General features: G+C 29.6%; 3 protein-coding genes across 3 annotated transcripts; 1 reads left to right on the forward strand and 2 right to left on the reverse strand.

Moving 5' to 3' along the window:
- Window positions 1-6190: 6190 nt before the first annotated feature.
- LOC105623726 (mitochondrial import inner membrane translocase subunit Tim13-B) lies at window positions 6191-6810 on the forward strand. Its single transcript, XM_012205107.1, has 3 exons — window positions 6191-6295; window positions 6373-6441; window positions 6712-6810. Exons 1-3 carry the CDS (start codon window positions 6191-6193, stop codon window positions 6808-6810), a joined length of 273 nt encoding a protein of 90 aa, XP_012060497.1.
- A 5396-nt stretch (window positions 6811-12206) lies between these two features.
- On the reverse strand, window positions 12207-15860 carry LOC105623728 (FGFR1 oncogene partner-like). The gene is made up of 6 exons (XM_012205108.1): window positions 15765-15860; window positions 15542-15595; window positions 14440-14709; window positions 12712-13480; window positions 12394-12602; window positions 12207-12275 (listed from the first exon to the last, which is right to left on the reverse strand). The coding sequence occupies exons 1-6, from the start codon at window positions 15858-15860 to the stop codon at window positions 12207-12209; spliced, it is 1467 nt and encodes a 488-aa protein (XP_012060498.1).
- Window positions 15861-18176: 2316 nt separating this feature from the next.
- LOC105623729 (N(6)-adenine-specific DNA methyltransferase 2) lies at window positions 18177-20308 on the reverse strand. The gene is made up of 4 exons (XM_012205109.1): window positions 20153-20308; window positions 19786-19933; window positions 18404-18613; window positions 18177-18310 (listed from the first exon to the last, which is right to left on the reverse strand). The coding sequence occupies exons 1-4, from the start codon at window positions 20306-20308 to the stop codon at window positions 18177-18179; spliced, it is 648 nt and encodes a 215-aa protein (XP_012060499.1).
- Window positions 20309-21072: the final 764 nt, after the last annotated feature.

Here is a 21072-nt window from a genome sequence, read left to right on the forward strand (position 1 = left end):
ATATTTGTAAATATAAAAAAATGTGTAATGTATTGTAATATATACCTGAGTGCAATTTATCTTATGTAATTGTCCACGCCACATCATTATCTCATTCAAAGTTTTGATTATTTTCATCATAATTATTTTTATGCATATATTGGGCTTCTCTTCTATTGTGAAAATATCAGATATATTCAGTACCGCCTTTACAGCTTCCTCTTCCCAACTATTTTTCCAATAATTACGCGTATTCCTTCGCTGTTGTCTCATCATATATACTTCTACCATTCTCTTGTCGCAAAGCGTCGAGAGAATCACTCTGATTGATGCGAGAATTATCCCTTCCATATGTAGCGATTCCACAGAGAAGTTCAACCAATTGGTAGAAATAATTTCATCTTTATTTTCGTTTTCTCGCTCTGATAGATTCTTTCTTCGTTCTAATTTACACTCCTTAAGTGTATCCTGTATTCTATCAAAAGAAACCTTTTCCTCCTGACTAATCTTTCTGTTCTTAGAAGATCGCAAATTATAACAATGCTTGATATTAGTGTGCGATACTACTTTTTGTGTTAAGGAAAGAGGAAAAGTCACTTTTTGGCATGTAAATATCTTTTCTTTGCGAGGCTGCAATTCATAACAATGATCGATGTTTTTTGTACACTTCTTGCCAATGATAGATCTTGCTATCACCTCAACATCATCTAAATTTTTAGAAGTATCACTCATCTGCTCATTGTCGCTACAGAAGAGACTCCGTGTCTCTTGAAATTCGCAATTCTTGCCATTATAAATGTTTGATATTTGAGAAATATTTTTGTCAGTTATAAAACTTTTAGGATTATCATCAAATGTCAACATCGCGTTAATCGAAGAGGAACTCTTCCCTTTCTCATACGTAATCTTCTTCTTGCAAGGTTGTAATTCATAATTATGTTCGATATCTGGCACACGCTTATTGCCAATGATAGAGTCCGCTTCTACTGCGATATTAAATACATCGTTACGCGACGTACTATACGCGCTATCCTGCGTACGCTCTACGGAAATATTGCTAACTTGACTATTGCCATCAAGTAAAAATTCGAAATAATCGTTCCGAGCATTTGACATTTGAGAGACATTTTTTGGAGTTATAACAATATTTGTCAAACATCTGCCGTCAAATTCTAGCTTATTCGCTATATAATCTACCTTATTAGCTACATCATTTTGGCTTCTCGATGAGATAAAACTCTCATCAAATTCTCCATTATGATTGTATTTAATCATCGGATCGATATTAGATTGATTTCTTGCTGGTAAATTATATTCACTCGATACGTCTGCAATATGATTCTTTTGAAAGATATGTTTGTTCTCGATTATTTTTTTGTTTTTCTGTTGGATATCATTTTTCGATGTAGTCTGCATCGAGCATTCTGTATCTTTTTCAAGTTCAAAGCTCTGTTGATGTTCATGTAGGTCATAATATATATTGTCATTTAGGATCGATTCCGTATCCGTTTCTGGAATTATATAGGATTTTACATCTTTTTTCTTTTTTCTTGCTGCAATATAACAGCTATTAGAATTTCCAAGTGTCAAAGATTTAACGGATTCATTCAAATCATTCGCAGACATGGAGTTTAATGATTTACTTCGTGGATCTTCAGATCTGGCGTATAAATTACGAGTCGTTCTTTGAGGTGTAATGCAAGGTATATCGCAAATATTTAGAGGGGTTGACGTTACGATAGTATTCCTGCTTGATAGATTCTTATCCACAGAAGATCTTAATTCAATATCGGTATACTCATCTTCGCAATGATATTCATCGCATGTGTTCCACTGTTCATTAAATATCTGTTGTAATTGTTTAACTGGTATTTTAGAGACGCAGGCGATGGAGGATTTTAACCAAACGATAGCCTGAATAAAATTCAACTCATTTTTGCATTGTTCTATGAAGGTGGGTATTCCATCGCTGAACGGCTGAGATGACAAATTACGCGGTATTTCCAGAAAATGTTTACAACGATAACATATGTAGTTATCGCGTGTAATATCTTCGCCAACGTTTGTATAGGGAAATGTAGGATTTCTTCTTGAGAACAATTGTCTTGCATGTCCTGTATAAAACAATGTTTTTTGTACAAAACGATCTAAAATGTAGGTAATTATAACATTTCAAATAAACGAAATGTTACAATTAATCTTTCAAAGCTGATGTATAGGTCACCTTTTTTTTAAACGACCGTTTAGGAATTATTTTATTTCTTTATTTTTTTCTTTATTTTTTTTTAGTTTTATTTTTTTTAGATGTATTTTTCTTTATAGAAATTGAAAAATATTGTAATAATGACACTATATTCAAAGAAAAATTAGTACATTAAAAGTTAATAAAATTTAATAAAATTTATTGATATCGTTACGAAATCGCTGTCAGTGCTTAAATTATTTAAAAATTATTTCAGAATTGATGATCCAACTCTGAATTAATTTTTAAATGACATATAGACATATTTTGATAATTAAAGTACTCAGATAAACTTTTTTTGATATTACTAACTTAATCTATAGTTCCTATTTAGAATCAAAATTCTATAAATTATGATAATTTTCGATTTCCATGATAAACAATCCCTTTCTCTACTGGATATTTCATATCCGTCTGATTTCTGTCCATTTCTCGCACGTTTCTTATCACCTTCTAAAAAATGTTTATAATAGGGAAGACAGGAAAACCTATGCTCGGTATGGTAACTGTCCTGGGAAAAAATATTTTATATATGTATAATTATATATATATAATTTTATTATAATTTATATATAAATATGTATATATATATATATATATATATATATATATATACATATAATTATAAAAATATCTCAATTTATATACAATGATATAAAATTATATATAATTTTATATAATTTTATATAAAACATTTTTCCTGGGAATTTTTCTGTAAACAACATGAGATTCAATTCACTCGTTTTGTATTCAAATTTTTTTTTGAGTTCTTGTATTTTTTTTCAAAACTCCAACTTACAACTAAAAAAATCTTAAAGTCATTTTTTATGTGCATTTATTATAAACAGTTACAATTTTTAAAATCAAATGCTACTTTTATCCGACTTATGATTTTTTTATGATTTCTTCGATAATTACATTATATTAGTGTATTATTTTTCAAAATAAAGTTTAAATATTTGTTTTCTACAAAGTCGAAAGCATGTTCGTAAATTTTTAAAGATTGTATAATTATTTTAAATAGAGCAAAAATGAATGAATTTGAGATACTTACAATTGTAAGGATGAGGCACCAAACTTGGGCATAATACAATAATAAGGGATATATGAAAAAATGTTGAAATAAAACAATCTCTAAACAGTCACAAAAAAAATGAAAATTGTACTCTCCTTTGAAAATATAAAATGATACAAAACACATTTTTACATAAGAATCAATCCTAGAAGTATGATTTATATTGGCGCAATATACATATATGTATATCCCCAATTGCCAATCCCTTATAGAAATTTAATATTAATCACTTTAGTTAAAAATCACTAATTTAATATTAATCACTTTAGTATTAAAAGTTTTGTTAACAATACTTTTATAATAAATATTAAAATATATATGGTATATAATTAATTGACCAGTAGTATAAAATTTAGCTACAAGGAATGTTTAATTATGCTCGAAAAGGAAAACAAAAAATTAAATAACTTAAACTAATAAGATACTTATGTGCTAAAATTTTATAGATTCAAATTTGATAGACTTAAATGTAATAATTAATACTAAAACAATTTGATATATTTCTATATAAAAATTTTCATATTTATAATGCTCGAAATGTGATACATATAGTATATTCTTAAATATGGATCCCTATACAGACTAGCGTCAGTAAATGTATTACAGATTTTAACGTCAATTTCACAGAGAATTAAATATAATGTAAACAATATAATATACAACATATTTCTATACGATGGAAAAATTTCGTTGAAATTATTATGTTTTAGAACATTTTTCAATGAAATTTCAGCATTTTAGAAAATTATTTTAACGATTTTTAGCTAAAAAAATTCATTTCCAACAAAATTTCAGCAAAATTTTAGAGAAATTTCAACAAAAAAATTCAGAGAAATTTCAATAAAATTTCAAAAAATTTTCAATTCGATTTCAGTCATATTTCAATTTTCAGTAAGTTAGCTGAAAAATTTACTTTCAATAAAATTTCAGCAATTTTCAGCCATTTCGCTGAATATTCCAAAACATGAAATAATCTCAGCGATTTTTTCATCAAAATTCTTTTAAAATATCATATAGATACGAAAATATTATAATAGATAAGTATATGCACCCTTACAGCACAAAAGTTACAGTAACAGCATGTTGCAGCAATATTGCAAATTCTGTGCTGTATGATATAGATTTTCATATGTAATGCAGATTCAAGTAATATTATAGACTCTGCATATTGTGTGTGAATAAATGAATTAATTCACAAGTAATTTATATATTGCTCCCTGAACTCACCCGAGTTATTTGAATCACGACTTTTACCACCATATTCCTGTAGTATTTCTTGTAATTTGCGAAAACACATCGTCTTCTTTTGAATTTGATCTTCCAATTTCTTACACGTCTACAAAAATAAGAAACGCATAATTCCCATTTTATACGCATGATGTGCATTATAAATTAACATTTGATCAATAACAAATATAATAATAATATAAATATAATATAATATAAATATAATAATATAAATATAATAATAAATATAATAATAATGATGCGTATGTCAACCCGGAAAATAGGCGCGTCCTGGTCATTTTAACCGAAATATATTTTCGCACATAAATGTATTGTAATTAGAATATATGATTATAATTACTACAAGTAATAATTAATAAGAAAATGAGACAACTACAAACACTAATTATACTAACATGAGTTTACGTACTATTGCGAACCGGAATGGACTTGTTCCGGAATGGGCTTGGGTGTATCGTCCCTAATTTTTGTTAAGCTGCCGAGCGTTTTTGCGCTTGTTTCTTTTTTTTTATTTGCTACCTGCATTTTCGAACTAGTTTATGGTCAGATTGGCCGGGTTGGCTGCAAGAGCCAATAAAAGAAGAAAAAAAAGATTAATGTAAATTCGCGCGGTTTTTTAGAATGACGATTACAAATCACGACTGTTACATATCAAATTTTAAGTAGATATAATAATAGAGGAACGTCATCTATTTTCGCATACTATACGAAAAAACATCAACAAACATTCAAGTAAAGGTAAAAATATAATAGTGCCAATAAATTGAAAGATATGAATAGAAAAATTCCGGAAGAATACCGGAAAATGACCGGTACGCGATCACTCCCGGGTTAAAGATACGATATTATTAATTGCGTATGTTTATCATTACCTTTTTAGTTTTCAGCTTAGTTTTCGCTTTCCTCGCCATTTTTCTTCTCTCTATTACCGGCTCTAATTTACGGTTCTTTACAGCTCTTTACGCAGTTCTAAATGCTTCTTAAAATTCCTTAATGCCTAAATATCTGCTCGATTAAAATCAAATCTTACGTTTTCTCTTAAGATGCACTGAATGTAACTTCGCACTACACCAGTTGCGTATAAGTGCTATATCAGTGCTGCACTACAAAGTGTACATACACCATGGTGTACATTACTTCATGCTATCGTGTTTAATTTTGCTGCCGATTGACTTCCATTTTTAATGTCACTGGCTCTATATCGTTTCTTTGAGATCATGTAATAAAATCATGCATAAAATTTGCACTACATTATAACCACGGAAACACGCTACAGTGACTAAGTGTTGCACTGATAGTACAGCCAAGAGAAAACGCTATAAAAATACTATCGCGGCTATTCAAAACATTTGAATTTTTTAAGATGGCGAATCAAGTATAAGGGCAGATGTATAATATTCGTGCAATATTTCGTGATTGGTTGTCCAGTTATGAGACTGTTTACCAATCGCTTTTGAAAATTCATGAAAGATGACAATTCCGTGTAAACGGGAACTTCATCGTTGTTTCACGTGGTCTCGTTTACGTGACCGGCGAGAGACGAGGTTAGGTTAGATTTCGCGACATCGATCCCTCGCGGATAATAGACTGAATTTTGCAAACTTTGATTTTATTGCCCATAAATATAATCAGAAAACTTTGAGAAAATGGACTCGTTAGCGGTGGGGAACTTAACCGGTTCGCAGCGGGACGAGCTGATGCAACAAGTGAAGCAACAAATAGCGGTTGCTAATGCCCAGGAATTGCTCACGGTATCGTTATACAACATCTTTTCCTGATAGTGCATCTCAATTGACTGAAAGTTACACAGTTTTACACATATTTGCAGAAAATGACGGAAAAATGCTTCAAAAAATGTATAGGCAAGCCGGGCACCTCGCTGGACAGCTCAGAACAGGTAAATTTTCCCTATACTAAATCTAACCTTAAAGAATTGTGTCAGAACGCCCAAGGTAATAAATCTTCTGTTTATTAAATCCCATGGTTTTCTAAGACTATTATTAAATTAACTAGAAAATTTAATGAAAAATATTCTATGTTTATACAATCATTTTGAAATTTGTGTTTTATATAGAATGATTTTTTATTAACTTTTCTTAATCAATTTTGTTATTGTAATCTATTTGAATTGATTCTCTATTTTCTGATTTAATTGATTTGTTTACAGAAATGTGTAGCAATGTGCATGGATCGATACATGGACTCATTCAATCTTGTATCAAAAACGTATAGTGAACGACTCCAAAGAGAACGCAACAGAATGTAAATACAGGAATTTATGGAAATATATTGTTACTTGTTATATACATTGTAATTTAATGACATCATTGCAATGTCATATACTGTCTGTTAGTTATAGAAATATATTTGTACATTGTCAGGTAAAAGGTACATCATATCACTACTAGTTTTCTCTCAAGGCATTTAATAAGATACATTATTATTAATAAGATACATAAATAACATATGATACTATTAAAGTGCAGCATATAACATGGCAGAAGTATGCTCACTTATCCATTACAATTTTTACATTTTTCTAGTGTAGTGAATATACAAGTTAAGTGCCTTAAAAGAATCTTAAAGTCGTTTGTGTTTTACTGATTACTTTTCAAATAAGTATTTTTCTAAATGCTTTTACAGATTTAAAAATTCTTTTTCACAGTTAAAGCATAAATGACAATAAGATAATCCACTTTATGATAAAAATGGAAAAAAGTTGGAAAATTATAATTTTTTATCGGCTTCTGACATCAATTCATAACAAGATTTACTTTATAAAAGTTTTTGTACTATGTATAAAACAAAATTAGAAAATTTGTACATGCATAATGATGTAGCAATGTATAATAGTACGTCAATGACAAATAGCTCTTACTGAATCGATCAAACACATAATTTTAGGATCCTATCTCTTCCTTGTTTGTTCTTTGTTGCAAAACTAATGTACACATTGTGTGTTCATTATCCATACTTAAAATAAAAGGTGTATACTTTAGACGAAGTTAGAAACACTTTTAAAAATTGACATTTTTGGGATTAGTTATTCATAACAATATAATAATATTACTTATTCATAACAATATAATTTTGTAACAATAATTTTTAGATTCAATAATTTATTGAACCTGAAAAATTATCGTTCAAAAACACATTGTTACGGATATTTAAGTAAGTAATTCCAGAAATATTAATTTTTAAAAAGTTTCCAAATTTTTGGCTTTACACAACTTTATTAGAGCATGATGGAAATTTGATGGAAAGTTTTAGCATAATTCACTGAGCAACAAAGAGCAAACCTCTTTGTTGAGGCTGCAAAGGCAAATTACACAAAGGGACTAGAAACATACTGTATTTTTACAGAAATATAGTGATGGAAAAGAAAGTAGCGACAATTGCAAAAGAGAAAATTCTTTATAAAATAAATAACATATACACAGGAATACACATATTATTACATTATAGTTGAAAATCATAAATAAGTAATATAGGTGTTTCGTAAAACCCACAATGCCACAGTACTTCTTTTTTTATTATTATTTGCATTCTTTATAATTATTTCATATACACTAAAAGGCACGGTATTAGCTACCAATGTTTCAACGTGGTTACAAAATAATTATCTGCAATCATGTAAAGGAGTATCGTAAAGTAGGTTGTTTTGTCTATCAATGCTTCATTCATGAAGTTTTAAACTGTGAATAACTACGACTATTCTTCTATTCTTCTTGAAAATATCGAGACTGCCTCTCCATAAAATTTATGCATTTAAACTGTATGTCATATATGTACATACATTTTTCATAATAAAATTATTACTTGATTTAACATACAATCAGCTTCGGATATGTTTCTCTTACAAAAATTACGTCAAACAATCATCAAAAAAATAAGATGTCGTTCATCCCCGGATAAATATATTCAAAAACATTACGAGTCAAACAGTTGATAATACATCTTGATGAATATTCTTTGAAGAGACAATCTATAGGTTTTACATATACCTTCTCTAAATATATCTACAATACAACATGCGAAGAAAAAAAATCAAATGACAGGTAAGCGTGATGTAGTTCCAAAATTGCCGTTAATTACGATTAAACGAGACTCGTCTGAGAAGAAATATATCTCGCAATTATGCGATCAATTCCCATTGAAAGCGAAACTTTCTACCGCTCCGAAAGATCGAGTAAACCTGTAGCCGCGGCGGATACAAAAAAACGCTTCTTAAATTATAGTCTTACAGTCTATGATGAGAGACATACTTATTCTGTAAACATGCGTGCTAATGGTAACGACGTAACAAAAATATCGGCCTTAGTTTGTAACATTGGAATGTATCTATCTCTCGTCTAGATTCTATAGAGTGTAGGAATGTTCAAATGCAGTCCTGAATCCTGTCGTCAAGATTGCCGTGTCGATAATAGAATGTAACCACGCTGATTGATCAGGAACACACCTGCTTTTTTTTTCTTTTCTTTTCATCGGTTTTTTTAAATACACATCAGGATAAACGGCAGTTCGAACTAAGCGATTCCGTTACCGCGAACGTAGTGTTGAGACGAAGGGACGCATATTATGTAAGGGACTCATACTATGCAAGGCGCTTTTGAGGTCTGTATAAAATTATTTTTATCTCTTTTTATCTCATTATCACTTACATATTAATTATGATATATTTGGTTAATACAAAAATAATGTCGGTTTTTATTTTACTGATTCGATTCAAACGACAAACAACTATTAATTAATCAAAGACTGTTGATTAATTTCTGTCTATTGATTAATTCTTCTTGAGTGGTTTTTAATAGATCCACTTCAATAATTAAAAACTTTCAAGATCATTGTCAATGAATGCAGATCGTCTTCACCTCCATTATGAAATTTTTGAAATCGTCATTATATTGTCCGTTTACTTCCTGATTGAATACTTCATTAATTCTTCGATTCGTATCCTCTGTTTTAAAACCTAGTTTGAATTTGTATTAAAAAAATTCAGAATTGCTTCTTTTTCATATTTAATAATAATGATAAAAATTTAACAATAATTGATCACAAACATTGAAAACAAAATTACTAGCACAATTAATAGAGCGGAATCTGCGCTTGAAAATGATGCAACATCAACATAATCGAACATATCCTTATTATAGAATATATATATATATATATATACATATAAGGTCCCAAAGTTTAAAAACCGACATTTTTACATCAACCTAACATTATTATATGCGTTAAACATATGTGTAATAGTACAAAGATTAATTTGTAAAGATGAAAAATAAATTGCATGTAAAATGAACCAGAAAAATTAATTAACTTGACAATCATCTAATTTAATTGATACAAATTTTTATTAATCATTTTAGCGTTTTTACGAAAGTCGTTTGAAAAGTTTTGAACAGAAACAAGTATTTTTCAAATTCAATTTTATTTTTCAACACAGTCTCCTTTTATATTTTTCCCAGTGATACTTCCCTTTAACACAGTTGTTGACCGTCCCGAATGCTCATCATCAGCCAAACTGGTACGATCACGATTAATTCAATTGCCTATCTTTTCACGATGGCAAATGATGGGATAGAGTTCTCAGAATAAACAGCGTTCAACTCGACTTTAATTTGTGCAGGCGTATAATGCCTTTCAAATGCAAGAACTTAATCCCGGCATGATATTCGATTTTTTCCATTTTTATAAAAACATTGACATTGACTTGCACAAATGACTGTCAAACAACAACTGAGTATCCAAAATACAATTTTCATATTTTACAATTTTCACAGGTATCTTTCAAAGCATTATAGTCCCAGAATGGTTTTGATGAATAACATCATCTTCATATTGAGATTAAAACTTTTAAAACTTTTCAAACGACCTTCGTATTATTTTTTCCTACACCTAACGATATTTCCTATTGCAATAAGATTGAAATTTATAACGGCATTTATTGTTTACCTTACTATGTAATTTGTCCCTTCCTCTCACATTATGCACATTTGTTGCTATCAAAATAAATATTTATTTCGTAATACATTCATATTGAATCTGAATCATATAATACAAGCAATAATAATTATAAATATATAAATATACAGTAAAAAATGCTGCAAGTATTTGAGCATAGTATTTCTTTGACTCTTCATCTGGCATGTGACAAGTTTCTGTGTGTGATGAGAAAATTACTATTCAATCTTGTTGGATTAAAAGTTGCATGAGTGACGGAATTTCTTCGTTCGAACCAAACATAAATTTTACTGTTGCAATACAGTTTAGCCATTAATAAAAATTCTTTTTGTAAAGCTGGCTGACTATATATATTTTTTACAAAAAGATTTTGATTTGTCAAGCATCTATTTGATTCATCTCTATAATTAAATTGTACTTAATTATATTATTGCATCCTATATGGGGGCACAAAATATCTGCATTAAATGTTTTCTTCTTTTCTCATTCTTTTTTTTTTTCAATTGAAATATATTACCAAAAATGAATATTCTAATCTAGCTTTCATTAATTTCCTGCGAATCATAGATGCAAGAAAATATATAAGCACCTAATTTTTTGTCTTTTTCTTAGATAACGTTAACTCTCATAAATAACTTTAGCTTCAAATACTTAGCACCATTATATTCAAAAAATTATTTGATGGATTTTTTTTAGGCAATCCATTTCTAGACGGATGATTTCCTGATATTGTTACAATATCATGTCACTTTATATAAAATGAGGTAATAGATAATGTTCAGTCATAAAAGTAAGGGCAGAGATATTTCTGTAAACACAACAAAATGCTAATAGAAAGTTCCTTAAAAAAAAAAAGAGAAATGTAATTAAATTATTAACGAGCAGTAACTCGTATATTCTTTCTTTTTTTTACTTCTCTAATATTTAAATTATCATAACACTCTCTTGCATAATATATTTATAAGAGTAATGTAATACTAGTGTATTTTTTACATAACGTAGAAGGTAGCCTGTCTGAAGTTAAATTAAAATTATTTACTTTATAATATTCAATATGTATTATTCTTCTTTATCAAGATGTAAAAAATTTAAAATTATTACAAATTTTTTAATTGTATAACTGCTACTTCATATGATTCTATATGTATTTCTTCACATTTTACAATTTCATTAATTTCATTAATTTTTTAATGAATGACAGAAAATACTTTTTTATATACATAAATAAGAAATACACCTTGTATATGCTTCTTATCAGTAACAGTACATCAATCATATTGCTTTTTTTAAATTATGCAATGTCTCGGATAATCTATGAAAAAGATGATTATTCACAACACGCATAATTATTGCAAACTATGATATTGTATTGATAGTTTCAGAGTACCGCTTATCTTTACAAATCGTACAAAAATATGGTATCATCTGTGGTAATACGCATTCAGACATTTTCCTTCTACGTTTTTTTTCTTTGCAGCGCAACTTATAAGTATTGAGCCATTCAGCTTGGCAGTGCCTTTCAGAAACTATAAAGTTAATTCTGCGAGTTCCTAAATTCTCATGGTAGTCGGCATAGATGTCCGTGGCAATTTAGCGATAAGATATCAATTTTATCAAAATAACATATACAAGAGGAACAATTCGCTAGAATCCTTACAGAGGATCTATGCGATGCGCCATTAAAAATTACATTCCTTATATATGATCCGCGATAATACCCGTCGCAAAGTTTGATATATTCTTATCTGTATTTATATCTTCGAGCTAAAATATAACGATTCTATGTGTACATGGTTAGGTAATTTATATAGAAGAAAAATATGTGCGATTGCAGTTGTAATAAATAGTGCAGTTTGCATTAATTTAGATTTAGTTTACTTACGCAAGAGGTACTACTCAAGATTTCATCCATTTCTTCGATTTCTTCACTTAAATCTTCGGTACGAGCACTTTGAGGCTTTTCCTCTTTCTTCGTTTGTAATTTTAGAGGACTGTCTATCTTATCCGGCTCTTTAGTAGGGCTTTGCTCGTTTGCGCTACCTGATGCAGACGACACAAAGTCTTCTTCATAGTTATCTATACCATCTGTAGCTATAAAAATGTATTGCTTCAATAGCTCTTCGAAATTTGTATATGCATATTAGATGATTAGGCAAACATAAATTTTATATATTTTTTATATTATATTTTTGCAACTCACCAAGCCCAATATCCATTAATTCCTTCAAATCATTAATGTTGGCCTTTTTACCATTTAACGGCGGCAAATCACTAAATATAGAATTAGCTTTCTGATTTATAGTTGGCAAACCTTCTAGAAAAGGTTCGGCTTTATTCATTGTACTAACATTTTTCCGCTCACTGCCGACGATAATCTCGTCAAAATAAATCGTTTTCCCGAAGTTGCTTCCCGCATTAACCGGTTTCTTACTTTGTACATTATTTTCTATACTTAGCTCCAAACTATTTATACTGTTTTGTTTAGATACATCTTTATTTTGATTTTCTTGCATGTCGATCACTATAGAGTCATCGAACTTAATTAAGGATTCGGATTTGCTTAATGGACTCATTTGATTGGACGTAACGGTACTATCAGTCTCCTGTGCCACATAGTTCGTCGCCGTGCATGTGTCATGTGGATTCGAAGTATTCTTATCAAAATTTACATTATTGTTCCTGTTACCTTCAATTCTATCAGTATCCGTTGTACTCTCCCTGAGAGAAGATTGATGCTTATCATAATCCGACGTATCCGTTACAACGTCGGCGCCAGTCGGTGTATCTTTGCTCTTTTTGTCCGTTATTGTCACGTTTATTGGAACTTTCGGACTCTGTTCAGAAATGCTTTCTAATATTTCATTTGACGATACGGATTCATTGTGGAATATTTTGGGAACAGACACTTCAAACGTTGCATTTGCGAAATTTGTTGAGTCTTCATTTGTTACATCGTGTCTAGTTTTATTCTGTAGAAAGGATTCATAAAAATTTATTATTTCACATATCTTTGCTTTTAAAAATGTATAAAAATATAAGAAATGCTAGGAATTAAAGTTGTTAAAGCAAATATTTTTATCGGAATGTGCCTCAAACCAAATAATTTATTTCTGTAATACATTTTTGTATTAGCAACAAAAATCAAGTGATGAAACATACATTGCAATTATAATTACATGAGATATAACTTTATGAAGGAGCATCGATGAGATACTTTTAAGAGCTGTCTACAGTAGAAGTGTGTAATAAGCTGTAAGAAACTGAACAATCATAGTCGATTAGTATTCTCGCATTTATCTGTGATTAGTCGATTTTTTACAATTAATCACATTATATTACTTCCATTGTAAACGACCCTTTAAAGACTAATATTCTTATGAGAGTTAGCATGGATCATTCCGAAAGAAACTGAATTACCCGAAAGTAATTGAAGAATATTGACATTATTAATTTTGTTTTGGTTATTCAATTCAAACAACAAAAGGTCCCAAAATCAAGATATGTCTTTTTACACCTTTAAAATGTCCATTAAGCGTTTTTAAGACGTCTTATGTCTCGTTTTTGAACATGCGTGTTGTCGGGAAAGCATAGTAAAGATCTTCATTCTTTAAAAATTTTTTTTCCGTTCTAAAAGTAACATGCACATAAATTTCATTTCACAAATATAAATTAATACTTTAATTCTAGAAAAGGATTTTCAAATCTATAAAAAGAGAAAAAAGAAATTACCCAGCCAACATGTCTGAAATGCGGACATAAGGCGTCTTGCAGCAATTTTTTTTGATTACGAATATTGCGATTGCATTGCGATTTTCTCAATATTTTAGCTGTAATTTGGGACAAGAGAAATTCATCTCTGACTTCTGCTGGTCCTTAACAATTACAACTACATAATTATCCCAACAATCAACTTAACTCAAGAAAATACCTTTTGTGAACTATTAAAGGCACCGTTGATGCTATTCTTGAGAATTTCTCCCAGTAATGGCTCAGTTGAAACAATACCTAATTCTTCGCACAATTTATTTCTTCCTACATAGTTGTATTCCTTCCCAAAGTATGTTTCTGGGTCGTACACAGATATTGTATAGTCAAGACCAAAGTATTCTAGGAACTCCCTAACTAAGGAAAACAATAATTTTCCTTCTGAATTAGACAGGTACTGTTTTACAGTTTTGTTGAGAAGTGGTTCAGGATTCTGGAACATTTATTCCAAATCTATTAAATCATTCTCTTGCTACACACTGCATTTTTCTTTTCTTTTATATAAACTTCAAATAAAGATACAAATTGCTCATTTACTACAACTTTAAAATTTTGGAGTTGTTTACAGAAAAAAAATAGAAACCAAAAAAAAGAACATATTTTTATTCCTCTACACTGAGTCATTATACCATAATTACATTTCAGCATTAATATTACAATAATTTAAAACATCTGAATTCGTTTTCTATTGTAGAAACTTTGTTTTTTTTTAATTGTATCGTTGAAACAAGTAAGGGATATAACTTGTAAGAGTTTAATGGATTTTTGCTTTCTTTTTGAGGATCATTTATACATACCATACACCTTGACTTATGTCATAAGCTGCAAGAAATTAATCAATCACAGTCAAACACAAAGAGAATAAAATCAATCATCATTCAACTGCGAATGATCAATTTATTGTAGATTATGAGTTTACAACATGTATAAATCTTATTCTTAAAAGTAAATTCACACAAACTTGCACAGTCACATAAATGTATAAAGAAAATTATCCAATTGCATTTCTCTTATAAAGATGCATAAAATAATTGAATAATAATTTTCTTTATGCATACATTTATGCAGCTATGCAAGTTGTGTGAATATACTATGTCTAAGAGAACATAGATTCTTAAAAAAAATCAATCAATCATTATCTTTTATTTTTTAGTGGAAAAAAGTAAGAACTTTGATTCATTTTCTTAAACATGATGTGTTATGAATTATGCAAAACTCTATGCTCGCGTCCTAATTACAACTGTGCATGCCTCAACGACCCTTACCATAACTGAATCCTGTTCTTCGAGTGCCAGAAACACGCTCGCCCTGAGTTCCGCCTGCGAATATTTCAAAAGAGGTTCGATAAGACAGATGGAAAAGAGAGAAACATCAAATAATGATTTTAACGAAATTTCTACTCATTTTTGCCCCGAAAACATTCGCCTAACCTATAGAGACTTGCGAAAATTCTTTTTTCTCGTAAGACATAACTATCTGAAGACGCACCCGTATCTTAGCAAGAACGCCGTTACTTTCCAGAGTCTGCACCACCAGGTCCCGTAATTCGGTATCTTCCTCCATCGAGATGTTTCCGTCTATCATGATTACACAAATTAAAAAAAAATGCGCCGAAACGAATACTCAAGAGAAGTAAATATTTACGCTTTCCATCGCGTGTATGTATATACACTTTTTCGCGAAAGCGACACTGCCTAGAGATTTTTCTACTCTTCATTCCTACGGATCTGGGGACTTTTCACTTGTTAGGAAAATATAAAGACCGTTCTACATTGATCATATCATAGACGTCGCAAATCACAAGCTTGTTGTTTCAGCCAATCCGATGCTTCAATTTTAAGTCGCATGATGCTTAATGCTTCTGCACACAGCCAATAAGCTTACAGCTCCTAATAGTGGTTATGCATCTCATTTTACCGCGTGGCAAGCGTTTCCGCATCCAGTGTGCTGGAGCCATAAAGCTCAATATCTGGTCTCAATGGCTGCGTTCAGCAGACTCAACAGTTGAACGATCGCTGCTATTGATATATTCTCCCAGATCTAAAATGCTGATTGGATGATCCAAAAGAATACACCAATAGTAATAAGTACTCACTCAACTGGGGCTCGATTGTGTATCTCGAAATGAAATGAAAATTACAAAAGTGAACAAATTCACTAGAATATTCATAATTTAATTGGTTAATACCTAGTAATCATTGCTCATTTTTGTAATTTTCACCTCATTTCAAGATACACAATCGATTTCTTATCACAGATAAGTACGTACAGTATGGACACTGAACTTTTTGTGACCCCCAATTTTTAATGCGTCAATTTCCAATTAGGAATGTGGCTGCCTTCAGCAAGTTGAAAACAGGATTAGATTAGTTAGATCTCCTTCACATAAAATATAATTAATCCTTTCGCCTACAATATTGTGTGAAACTCGTGATAAAGAAATTGGGACTAAACATGAGTATCACGGGTGAAAGTCATGGTACGTCGTTTCGCAGCAAACATGATTGAATTGAAATGAATTGAAATGAGTCAGATTTTCAGAAATATTCACGAATTAATGATTTACATTTAATGTTAAAATGAATGTTTTTCCTGAATGCATTTTTATTTATTTCTAGGAATTGCATGGAATATATTTCTATACCTTTCAATCTAAAATAATATTAGCTTTTTCTATGCACAATACACATTGTAAATACTGTTCAATTCAAAATTTTGAACAAGAAATGCAGTTTTTTAATCCAATTGTATCTAACTGAATCTAATTGAATTCAATTAAATCCAAAATTTATTTAAAATACGCATTCGGATAGAAAAATATTTCAGTCCATTTTAATCCATTCTCGTTTACTGGGTCGTACAAAGCTTATTTTTTTTTAATTTGTAAGAGAAAAGTATGGCAAAGGATTAATAAAATTAAGTTTTACTAAAAAATTAAATCAAATTTTTTCGTAGACACTATATAGACTTATATTTATATACGATAAAATATTCTCGTAATAAAATATGCATGTGCGTGCGTGCATGTGTGTGTGTGTATGCGTGCGTGTGTGCGTGTACATATACTATTAAATTACAACTTCACATTTAATTATAATTTTTATGTAATATATTATCTTTTCATACATAATTATTCAATTACAATTTTCATATAATATTTAATCAATTATTTGTAATTTACTTGTTACTGTTTAATATTATTATTATTATTAATGTGAATATTATTTTTATATAATAAGTTCGTTAACATTATATTATATATAATTTTGATTTAAAAATATATTTGCTATAAACAATTTCATGACACGACCGAATTATGTCTTTTTTTTTAGAAAAATTATTCTGTAGCTTTATAAAAACTCAAATTTATAAGCGCCTTTCCAATCTACAACATGGCGGCGAATCATGTGACCTGAGACTCATTACTCAAAGGTGCCGACGCTCAGTGTCCATACTGTACTTATACTGTGTCGGCATCCTTAGCCTTGTGCCACGATGCTAGAAATTGGTTCGAGACTCGGATGAAGAAAAAATTGACCAATCGCAATGATCATGTGATCAAATTGTTCAAATGTAATTTATTGATTTTTTTCTCTGTCCGAGATCTCAGATTGATTTCTAACATGGACATCGCTTTAGAGAGAGATGTTTGCAAACTGAGCACATCATGTTATCCCTTCTATCAGCAAAGCCAATAATTAAAGAAGTAATGCTATCAGAATGTCAACTAATAAGATCTCTCACATAAAACAATTTTGTGGAATTTATAGATTTATTTAAGGAGTTATTTAAAAATTGTATCTCTCTCTGTTCTTAAATAAATATAAAGATTATCAATATTTAATGTATTTATTACAAATATATATCTTTATTCAATACTGTTTCTAATACTGTTTGTTATCATTTCAGAATTATGTCAAAATTGAAATTTGAGTAACAATAAAATTCATTTGCCAAATTGTTTTTATGACCTGGAAGAAAATCACATTTTCTAACGTCCAACAGCCTCTCTGCCAACTCCGCCATAATAGCACCTATATATATGCATATAAGATGATAGTTTTATTTATATAAATGCGTAAATAACATAACAAACATTTATGATAGAAAAATAATTTCATACACACCTGTGCAGAGAACAATATTTTTCTTAGTCAAAAACTTTATTGTCACCGCAGTCTTAGTTAGACATTCCTCTGAAAGAAAAGGTGGATCGGCTATAACCAAATCGTACTGACTAGACATATGCCGAGGTATATCCAGAGGAAACTTGTAATCATATTGTATAAAATCTGTACCAAATATTTTGAAACGACTATCATACTCAAACAGTGTGACTGCAATTAAAATAATATATTTACAAATAGAGTTAGAAATTAAGAGATGAAAGCTTTACATATGATCTGAGTTGAATTTTCATTTTAAATAATTTGATGTAAATTTTATATACATATTCAATTCTGCAAACTGCATGTCGAATTTAATTTTCAGTCTTTAAAATTTAATCAAGATAAAATTAGTAATATTACAAATTAATAAGCGTATCTTGAAACCGTAAATAATTTTATTGCTGAAAATATTATCTCAACTGAGATTCGAACCCGGATATCCCAAATTCCATACTCCCAAGACTTCAGATCATATAAAGTTTCATTTCTTGGTTATGTATTTACATTATGATCTTAAACTTAATCTTACCTTGGTTACAGTTCACTTGATGCTATAAATGCTTCACAATATTTTTTAATTGATCGATTAATAAAATTCTTTCTTCTGAATTGGTCAATCAAAAGCTTCGAAGCATTTATAGTGCCAAGTGGACTGCATCCTTTGTTTAATAAAAGGAACTTATTTTATCATTTACAACATGTATTACGTTACTGTTACCATTTTTTGCAAAAATAATGTACTACTTATTAATTTTAAAAAGTAATGTGTTATAATACTTAGAAAATTACTTTCTGTTTTCACAATACTAAGGATATATTTTAGATTTTAAAATTACACTAATTAATGTCAAATATAATAATCAGTAAGTAAAATTTAAACCGATATGTGAATAACATAAATAAATAAAAAAATGTCTTTTATAATTAAGCTGATTCTTGATGCTTATAGTTCAGGAAAATTAGATTTTTTTGGAGGCAATTGCCATAAAAGATTTGTATGCAAAAAAATTGACAAATCATAATCAATTATTCTCCTAGCATTCAACTATAATTGATCAATTTCTTATGACTTAAGGCTTAAAACACTTATTGGGTGCATCTAGAAGCACGACCGCTTACTGAATGCTAAGTGAGCTCTTGCATCTGATTGGCATATTCCATTAGATCTAAAAATATAGACCGAACCTGTGATGCACTATTATAGATGTCTATTATAGATCCAAACTTACAGACAAAAAAGTAACAACTTAAAAAGTATAACAGTAACAGTATTATAAGTAACATGTTATTTTCCAATCTATTTGTAAATTAAGTTAATATTACTCAAGATTAGTCAGTACTTTGCCGTTTACCACACTCCTTCTTTAATTTGCTGTAAAGAGTTGGACAAGAAACTAGAGCGATCTTTCCATTTGCTGGTGTAGCATTTAGAGCACCATTAACAAAAGCCTTGATTGTATCGTCATTATACCAAAATTGACTCAATTGCTGTAATATTGACTGTGCATCAATTTCTGAATTGATTTCTAGAATTAAAAAAATCTCTTAGGTTATCCGGAAAGTTCGTATCGACTAACCTGTATAATTTAATAAATATATATTAAAATTTAAGTTTAAATTTTCTGCGTTTCAATTTTCCTTCAACTTCGACATAAACTTTCCAGACAACCCAATATCATATTATTTTATATTTTTCATTTATTTTACCCAATTCTCATCAAAAGGAGTATCTGGCACTTGATCTTTCTCGGATATCAACTTCAACAAATTCTCTCGTTCTTCTTTCTCCTTTAAGAATTCCTCTAATGCGGCAAGCGTACTTGAGCTTAGTCGCGGATCATTATCACTATCACTATTACTCATTGGATCTGTTTTTGTGACTGAACTAATGTACACTTTCTTTTTTTTAAAACTTAAAGTGAGATAATTATATGGTTTATATTTGACAAAAGCAAAAGAGTTTTAGAAGTTTTAGTGCAATCTAGTGCAAGAATAAAAAAAGGGTAATTACAGTTTAGCTGTAATTACTACAATACCACAAAAATTAATAAAATTAAGGTTCGATAGATATTTGCACGAAATGAATGAATCTGGCAAAAAAGTGTCGCTCTGTCGCGCAAACCGAGATATTAATTGTTAAAGTTTACAGATATTCAGGTTAGGAAATCTGTAAACACACATCGATGGCATAGAGAGTTACACAAATTTTCTACTTTAAAAATACAAATTTTCAGCTTTAAAAACACATTATTTTCTGTATAATTTTTTTTCTACAGTAGAGAATTTGTTTTTAAAGCAAAGAATTTGTTTATAAAGCAGACAAAATATCTAACCAAGTATTCTGCTGTAAAAACAAAAATTATGTAAAAAATAATTTGTTTTTAAAGCAAAGCATTTGTATTTTTAAAGCAGAAAATTTGTTTTTAAAGAATTTGTGCAATTAAAACAGAAAATACTTATTCTAGCCTCAATTACGTTTTTATATTTTCATGTCTCTCTCTGCTATCAATGTGACAGATTTTCTATTCTAAACTGCATGGTGAAAGACGGAAGTCATGATACAAATAGAATTGATACCAGGATAGTCCAACTTCTCTCTTGTAAAATGTTACCCGAGAATGTAGCGC

Source organism: Atta cephalotes (assembly GCF_000143395.1).
Source record: "Atta cephalotes unplaced genomic scaffold scaffold00063, whole genome shotgun sequence".
Taxonomy (NCBI): Eukaryota; Metazoa; Arthropoda; class Insecta; order Hymenoptera; family Formicidae; genus Atta; species Atta cephalotes.